Source organism: Myotis myotis, unplaced genomic scaffold, assembly GCF_014108235.1.
Source record: "Myotis myotis isolate mMyoMyo1 unplaced genomic scaffold, mMyoMyo1.p scaffold_m19_p_1, whole genome shotgun sequence".
In the NCBI taxonomy this organism is placed as follows: Eukaryota; Metazoa; Chordata; class Mammalia; order Chiroptera; family Vespertilionidae; genus Myotis; species Myotis myotis.
In genome coordinates, this window is record NW_023416313.1 from 220,360,302 (window position 1) to 220,369,309 (window position 9,008).

The 9,008-nt window shown below is 63.1% G+C and overlaps 1 protein-coding gene across 1 annotated transcript in view; it reads right to left on the reverse strand.

The window, feature by feature from the left end:
* EML1 (EMAP like 1) overlaps positions 1 to 1,819 on the reverse strand; it is a 156,718-nt gene extending 154,899 nt beyond the window's left edge. The window contains exon 1 of the mRNA XM_036317294.1: positions 1,666 to 1,819. Within this exon, the coding sequence (XP_036173187.1) occupies positions 1,666 to 1,693 (28 nt within the window). The 5' untranslated portion in view covers positions 1,694 to 1,819. The remainder of the gene's footprint in view (positions 1 to 1,665) is intronic.
* Between the last annotated feature and the right edge of the window lie 7,189 nt (positions 1,820 to 9,008).

Sequence of the window (9,008 nt, forward strand, 5' to 3'; positions counted from 1 at the left end):
CCCGCAGGCCCCCAACCCAGGTGACCCTCTTCTAAAATGGTGAAGGGGGGTATGCAGGCTGCCTCCCCCAGCCTCCTGGACACACAGGCACCGTCAGACACATGCACGCACACACACACATGCTCAGGGCTCAGTCCACAGCCTGGCGGGCTAAATATTATCCCAGCCTTCCTGAAATACACATGTCCAGGGGTGGCTTTACAAGCTGCTAAAAGCAGGGCCGTGTCCCTGGTGGAGGGAAAGAGCTATTCCGGGTTCGTGTCAGGTGTGACAGAGCCAGCCAGAAAGAGCCTGTCTGCCCGCCCCCCCCCCCCCCCCCCCCGCCCATGCTGGCTCCTCAGCCTTCACAGCCACGGCGGACAATTCCTGGCAGCCAGCACCACTGGCGCCCGGCGACAGAGGGTGAGGTCAGGCTAGGTTTGTCGGGGTCCTCCCCCAACACACACACACACACACACACACACGCACACACGCACACACACACACACACTGTTCCAAATCTGACTCAGCCAGGCCCGGGCGCCGGGACTGTCCATCAGACACCATTCAGGGTGGGCCCACACCACCAACGCCCCCAACCCAGCCGGACCCCGGGGACAGCGCCACATGATTCTCCCCAGCGGTTTGACAAATAAGGAATCCACGGCTGTGCAGCGGCGTAGGCAGGGTGGCCCGGCGGGAGGGGCCGGACCAGGACCCACAGGCCCCTGCACCCCTGGACTCCTGCCCAGACCCCCACCTGACGCTTCATGGAGGCACCATGGGCGCTCCCTGCGCACCAGGCACCGGCAGACGCTCCGCATGCTACCGTTCCCCCTCGCACCTCTTGTGCTCAGGTCCCGTTACCACTGTCCCTTCCCCTGGGATCACTGAGGCTCAGAGCAGTTCAGCCACCTGCCCAAGGTCACCAGGTTGTAAGCGAAAGATCTGGGGTTTGAACTCACTCCAGAGTCCTCCACGTACCCCCTGGGATTACACTGTCCCCGGCCCAGCCCCACCGAGGCCAGCTCAGGGACATGTCCACATCACAGCTTTGCCTTCAACGGGAAGGAGCCAGGCGCAGCCGGCCAGGGACCCACCATCGCCCTCACCAGGAGCAGGACAGAGGGCACGAGGCAGACCCAGTGTCTGACCGCCCCTCCGCCTGCCTATGTCCCCAGCCGTCTCCAGCCTGGAGGACCCGGGGGTTCGTGCTGGCCGACCAGGGGCTCAGAACTCCCCATGGGTCTCAGACCTTCGGGGAATTGGTGGAAACTGTGGGCTCCCCACTCAGATAAAAGTTCACACACTCATTTGCCCACAGTTCCTGCTCCATGGCACCCTGAGCCCACCCGGGGTCCAGCCACAGCCCAGCCCCCCCCCCCCACCCCCCGCACTGTGGGCCAGCTCTGGGCGCCCTGGCTGACAGCGGTGGGGTTTGTAGCAAGCACAGCTTCCTGCTGCAGCCTCCCAGGGAAGCAGGGGTGCGGCGGGGGGCAGAACTTTGCTTTGAAAGTCAAGCTCCCCCCTCCAGGAGCACAGGCCCCCCCAGGCATCAGGCCAGGAGGCAGGGGATCCAGCCCCACAGCTGCCTGCAGCCTGGGGAGGGGGGCAGAGCTCCCTGCGACCGGTGGCCTTGACTCTGCAACCGGACCTGTGGTGGGTAAATATAGCGCTGCCACTCACCGGCAGAGGGGCCCTCGCCGTCCGACATGGTGCAGGAGACGCTCGGGCAGCCAGCCGCCGGCCCGCAGGGACGCTCGCTGGGAGCCCTCCCGGCTGTCACCCACCTGGTGGGGCTTGGGGCTGCTGGCCCTGCTCACGCCCAGTGTCCAGGCGGCGTCCCGCCCCCGCCAGCCAGGCCACCCCCCCATGCTGGGCTGGGCAGATAAGAGCGAGTTCCAGGGGCCCGTGCGATTGGTGGATAAATCTGGGCACTGCCCTCCCTGCCCGGGCCTCTCTGAGCGCCTCTGAATGGTGCCTGAAGAACCACGGCACCCTTGGGTGCCTGGTCAGCCCCCCAAAACCTCAGCCCCAGCCCTGGGGACCCCGGAATGCCTGCACGCTCCCTCCCTGGGATGGTTCCACGTGGTCAGCGAGGGGGCGTTGATGGGCCTTGGAGAGAAAGAACGAGTGATGATACCACCCACTGAGTGTGTGCCCACGCAGGGTTAAGGGGGTGTGGCTGGAGGAGGGAGCAGATCCTGGTGCCGAAGGGTCCCTGACCTCAGAAAAGTAGGGGGTGGAGTGGTACTCCCCAACACCCAGCAGCAATGCCGCCAGCACCAGAGCCCTGCTCAGAGACCTGGGGAGAGATGCAGGGGGGCCAGGCCACGGTGTTCCCCAAGGAACCCCCTTCTGGGACAGGGCAGGGGAGAGTGCAGTCACCCCGGCTGTCGGGCAAACAACTCCAAAGTTTGATCCCTAGGAGGCGCTGCCAGACCTCCCGGCCTTTGTCTGTGCTGTCCCCTTGTCAGGAATTCCCTGTCCCTTCCCCCATCTCTTCCTCTGGGAAGCCTTGTGTGACTGCCCCTGAAAGTGGGCCAGGGTCCCCTGTGCTCCTCTCACTCTTACCTCACCGTCGTCAGAGCTGGTCCTGGCTGTGTCCCCCTCTGGGCTGGCTCTTGGTGTTCTATATGGTAGTGAGCTCACTGTCCCTGGAGGTATGCAAGCAGCGCCAGACAGCCACTAAGGGAGGACACAATGGAGAGAGTTCAAGCATCAGGTGGGGTTAGGTTAAATGACTTTGGGGTTCCCCAGGGCCTTCTGCCATTTTGGCCCCAAAAGTCCCGCCTGCATCCTGGGACCTCAGTGCCAGGCTCTTAGTCAGCCTGGGTCCCTCCCAGCTGACATTTTAAGTGAGAAAATAAAAGACAAAGCCAGAGGAAGACTGTCTCTGGAGCCCTAGAACCCCACCTTCTCCCCCACCCCCACCCCGAAACCGCCCGCCTCCCCCTCAGGGTCAGGCCTGCTTCTGGGACCCCTCTTGGGGGTCGAAAAGGGGGAACCCCGCCGCTCTGTCTTGGGTGGGTGTGAGGGGAGGAAGCGGAGAAGGGGGAGCACCTGGGGCCTCCTCGCCCGCAGCGTGGGGAGGAGCCTCACCTGCGTGCGGCTTCAGGTTTAGAGGGTTCGCGAGAGAACGCTGCTGCCCTGCTCGGGCCTCTGTGGGGGGGCCAGGGAGGTGCACCCAGGGGCCCAGCAGCCGGCCCTCGCTCCTTCCTGAAGCTGCAGCGCGTTCAGGGCGGGCGGTCAGACCTGCCTGGCTGGTGGCCTGCCGGCAGGCGGTGGGCCTCCGTGTCTGTTTCCACACCGTAGAGCAGGTGTGAGCAGCTCCCGCGCACCCGGCCGTGGGCCAGGCTCAGGCAGGAGGAGCTCCCGCTGCTGCCACAGGCACGTGCGCTCCTACAGGGGCCTGTGGTCAGTCCTGGGGTGTCTCCTGCAGCCCCTGCCCTGGGCTCCGTAGTGGAGCGGCTGCGGGACCAGACCCAGAAGCGTGTGGTGTCAAATGGGCCTGGGTCGAACGTCGTCTCCACCAGCCGCCACGGGGACTGGGGCGAGCCTGGCCCCAGCCTCAGTCTCTCACCTGGAAACGGGGGTGACACCTTCGGACGCTATGGTGAGGATGAGCACAGGGCCCAGATGCCTTGGCGGCATTCCATCTCCCATCTCCCAGGTCTGTCTGTCCATCCTGAGTCCCGCCCACACAGGCGCCCTGTCCACGCGGCTGGAGCCAGCTTCCTGCGCGCAGGCCACGCCCTCTTCCTGTCTCTGGCCCCAAGTCCCTTCCTGTTTTCTTTATTGTAGGAACGTGTGTAGGGAAAAAACAACTCGATTCCTGTGATCCTCGTCACTGCAGCATCTCTGGGCCCACTGCCTGTGTGAGCCAGTGTCAATGTGTATGAGTGTCCACACGTGTGCATGGGGCTGGGTACGTGTGTGGGAAAGTGTGTGTGCATGTGAGAATGCATATGTATGTGTACATGTGTGAGGATGGGTCTGTGTTTGTGCAAGTGAGCACGTGTGTATGACAATGTGTATGAGTGTGCACCCATGTGCATGGGTGTAGGGGAGTGTGTGTGTGCGCTCATCCCGTGTGCGTGTGTATATGTGTGTGCAAGAGAGCATGTATGCATGTGGGAGGTGATCCCATGTGAGCAGGAGCAGGTATGTGCCTGTGGGAGCATGTGTGTACATGTGGTGGGTACACATGCCCATGTGACCTCTGGCCCCTGCCAGCTCATCCTGCAGCTTCGACTCTCCAGCCAGCCACTGGTGTCCCTGCTGTGGGCAGAGACCTGGCATCTCCACGCATCAGTGGGCATGGACATGGCTGTCCCCTGAGGCTCACAGGCTGGTGGAGTCGGTGGGGAAAGGTAGGGCAGTGACCGGGGTGAGGGGTGTTGTGCAGGCAGACACCTGGAGGGGAGCCTGGAGCCCAGGCAGGACCAGGGTCAGGTGCAGACAGAGAAGGGCCAGCGAGGGGCAGGGGCTCCCTGAATGGACAGCAGTGGGAGATGCGGTGAGAGCGGCAGGCTGCCCAGGGGGCCTCGGCAGTCGGCGGGAGTTGGGGTGCCGGAAGAGCAGAGTGCACTTTACTAAACACCAGGGGACCAGCCCCCCTGAGTCACAGTGGCTGGGGGAAGCTGCTGTCCCACTCCCACCGGCACCCCACCCTGAGTTCCCACACTGCGCAGCCGGCAGCACCACTCTGCGGAGAGCGTCCAGGACGGACGGGAGGGTCAGGGGAGGCCTATCAAAGTGGGAAGGGCATCTGAGTGTGGCGGGGTCAGGGAGGAGGCCCCGCTTCCTGCTCACCCCGCATTTATACACACCCCAGCTGCGTCTCAGGGGTCCCACATCCTCACCCCCAGGAACACCCAGTGCAGCTGACGGGCTCTCAGGACTCTCCTAGAGACTCATGCTGGGGACCCCTGCAAATAGAGCAGGACAGCTTCAAATGGGGGCCTCACCAGGCCTCGTGGCCAGGACTCGTGGAAGGACCGTGATGTCTACATTGGGTGGACCACGCCTTCTGGGGGTGTGGCCTTGGACCTCCTAACCTCTCTGAACGTGATGCACAGCAAGGGACGGGCACCCATGGGGCACCGATGGGCCTTGTCCTGCTTCCCGGGTCCGTCCACTCCCTCACGTTAGAACTGACACCTCCTCACAGCTCGGGTCAGAGCAGACACCCAGGTACACGCAGTGCAGACACCCGACACGGACCCCGAGACCCCTACACAGCCTCGTACCTGAGACAGACGCACAGGGACGGAGGCCACAGAAACACGAGATACAGAGGACATGAGTGGACACATACACGTGGGGCTCACACACACATGGGCTCACATGTGCAAGCTCACGTACACGCATGCACAGAGTGCTCACACACATGCACAAGCTCAGAAACACACACACACGGGCTCACACACATGCTGCGGCACAGCTCCGGGAGCTGGTTTCCCAAACCCAGGCCCGTCCAGCCCAGGCACCTAAGCTGGTGGCCACCTGGGTGGCCTTGGAGAGCCCCCAGTCTCCAGGCTCCCAGCCAGCAGAGAGGAGCAGAGGCCGTCCAGCTGCATGGGATGCTCTGGGTGTGAGGGCACGGGCAGCCCCTGGGTCCTTTGGGGCCAGGGTTCCGGGTTCCTGGTTCCACCCCACCTCTGGGTGGGGGCCAAAGAGCTGCTGTCCTCTGGCGAGTGAGAGGGTGGGGGTGACCCAGGGGACGTGGAGCTGGTAGCAGGCTCCTCCTCAGGCTGCTGGGCTCACAGCAGGGGGCGGCCTCCAGGGACAGTGAGGCCCCACCTCTCCGGTCTTGTCCATGGAAAGGGCCCCAGGCAGGCCCCACGCAGGCACTCCCTGACCTGGTTTCCTGGAGTGAGAAGGCTGTGCTGGAGACACGGTGCTCCCCGAGGGAATTTAAGCTCCAGGCCAAGGAAGGGCCTGGGCTCCCCAGGTCCCGCCCCTCCCTGATTCAGAGTCATGGCCCGCCTGCCAGAAATACCCCCAGCGCCTGCCCCTCCCTGGGCTGGGTTATATTGGGACGGACGGCCAGGAGGAGATGGCAGAGGCTCTCTGGAGCCCAAGGGTGAGCTGTGGGCAGATACATGGACTTGGGGGTCACCCACCCCAGGGCTGTGGAGACCCTCCATGGGGTCACACACACTTTGGGTCCTGCTGGGGACACAGGATCCTCGCCCAGAGGAAGGCAGGCCCCCATGCGGGGGGGGGGGGGGGGGAGACTCCACAGGATCCCCTGGCCTGAGCCCCTCTCGCCCTGCCCCGAGGCCCCCCAGTGACCGTCCTGTCTCTCATAATCATCCAGGACCCCCCCACACACAGTTTGCGGTGGGCCCCCTGGGCTGGGCCCACCTGACCCTGGACTAGTGTAAAGGACACCACACCCCTTTGGTCAAGACAACCAGGGGGGCCATACCCCATCCAGAACTTTCCCAGGTGGGCAACTAACTGTGACCCTCTGTCCACCCAAACTGGCTGCCACTGAGGGCCAGCAGGGCCCCCAGGTGATTCTGGAGCCTGCTTCCTGTCCCGGTCCCCAGAGCAAAGAGGGGGAACCTCTCCCCGACCAGGCTGGGCCCATCTTCTCACCGCAGCCCACATAGGTCAAGGCTCCCGCGGCCTTGCCCCCAGACCGGCCTGGGACACAAACCTCCAGGCCCCTGGGTCCGAGGCCATGGGAGGTGGCTTCCACTCTTTGCAAAGAGCATTTTAAGCCCAGCCAGTGTGGCTCAGTGATTGAGTGTCAACCTATGAACCAGGAGGTCACAGTTCAACTCCCGGTCATCGCACATGCACAGGTTGCAGGCTCGATCCCGTGTCGGTGTGCAGGAGGCAGCCAGTCAATGATTCTCTCTCATCATTGATGTTTCCATCCCTCTCTCCTTCTCCCTTCCTCTCTCTGAAATGAATACTGTATATATATATATATATAGAGAGAGAGAGAGAGAGAGAGAGAGAGAGAGAGAGAGCGCATTTTAAGCGTTAAAGCTGCTCAGCTCTGTGGACCACGGGCACTCCGGCCTCCCAGGCAGCAGGAAGCAGCCTGCAGCCTCCTGGACTCTGCGCGTTTCTCCTCTATGGGCTCTTCTTGCCAAAGTGGCCCCTTCCCAGCAGCCCCACCGCCAGACCCAGGCCCATTGCCAGGAGGGGTGAGAGCGAAGAGACGAGGGAATCGCCGCACCCCCATCTGCATGACAGTGCTCCTTCCACCTCCTCCAGCTGCCTCACCCTCCGGGCGGGCCTCGGTGGCCCTATCTGTGAAGTGGGGACAGTGATGACAACCTCCCCATCCTCACCCCAGCGGTCAGTGGATACCTCATACCACCTGCGCCTGGACCAGGTGGGGTTTGCACCCTCTCGCCATGACCCAGCCTCCAGGAGACTGAGCTTGCATAGCCTCGGGCCCTCCCTGGACCCTCCTGCGGGTGGTCAGTACCGCCCATTTGGCCTGCTGTGGACACACAAACCGGAGCTCTGCGGCGCGGCGCCACCGTGTGGCTGTATTGGGAACTGCATGGCCTGGCCACCCAGGGAATCCTTCCTTGAAGGCGACAGGGGTATAGCTGCCACCGCAGGGTCTGAGCATTGATGCTGACAAGCTCCGTGCTAAGCACGACCCACAGAGAACGCTCTTAATTCTCCCACCAACCCTAGGATGTGGGTCCTATTATTTGGCCTCCCTTACAGATGGGGAAACTGAGGCCCCAGCCCCATAACCAGAGACAGATGGGGTAGGATTGGCCCCCAGGAGGCCCAGCTGCAGGGCCTTGGTCTTTATCACAACCATCTTGCCTGGCCCCAGTTTGGCAGCTGCCCTCTGCACATTGGAGTCTCTGGGACGGGGGGGTGGGGGGGTGGAGGGTGGGGGGAGGTTGCTTAAAAGAGAAGTTTCCAGGCCCCACTGCACAGACTAATCCAGCTGGTCCAGGTGACTATCTATGCAGCCAGGTCTGAGAACCACCTTCTGCTCACAGAGCCCGTTTTTTGTAAGAGGGAGTGACTCAGGAGGGTCAGGATGGGTGCCCTGACCCACAGAAAATAACAGCAGACCTGGCGGGGGGGTGGGGGGGGGGCGTCGAACACACCTCACCTCCAGCCCTGGGTTTCCAACACTCAGAGGCAAGCCGTGACCCGGCTTGTCAAGCTGGTGGGAGGCCACGGGACGCAAAGGGCCAAGGGTCTGAGTCCTCTATGGCCTGGCTGTGTGCTGTGGCCTTGACTTTCTCATCTGTGAAATGGGCCAGACTCTAAAGGATTTGAAGAAACAGCGATGCAAAGGCTCAGGCTTAGCAATAGACAGATATCTTCTAAGTCAGGGGATGGTAAAGGCAATTTGACGTTTCCAGCGGAGCTGACCCCTGCAGACCTCTCCAGACACCTCCAGGTCGTGTGCCCGGAATGCTGAGGCTGTGGCCTGTGGACGCTTTAGGTGGACAGTGCTGTCCTGTGGGGGCCAGGCCCAGCCATGGCAGGAGGCAGAGGGCATGGAGTGGGGTGGCTGGGGGCCTGTATGTGGAGGGAGTGTGGTGGGGGGCATGGAGTTTGTGGGTGGGCTGCTGGGGGACTGCTGGGGGAACTGTAGGGGCTGGTGAACGTTAGAGAGTGCCTGCAGCGGGCAGGGGTGGCGGTCACAGCAGGACAGGCTCCGGGCGCAGTGACGGGCTGAGGGCTGAGGAATGAGACGAGAGGAGGCAGCGTTCGGGTGGCCCTGAGAAGGGGCTGCTTCCAGGCAGGGCAGAGGCAAGCAAGGGCTGGGTTTGGCCATGCAGCTGGCGGCGGAGCCCAGGATACCAGTCTCAGAGCCACAGAAGGTTCTGGACTCGCAGGCAGGGAACTGGAAACAGAGAGGGTGGGGAGAAGCTTGATAAGGGCCAGCCGAGTGCCTGCTGGCACTCCAGAGGCCAGGCCCCGTGCCAGAGGCTCAGGTGAAACCACGCCAGCCCGGGTGGGGTCCCTGCTCCACCCAGTACAGGGCACCGTGCTGCACTGGGCAGGTCGCTGCCTCCCTG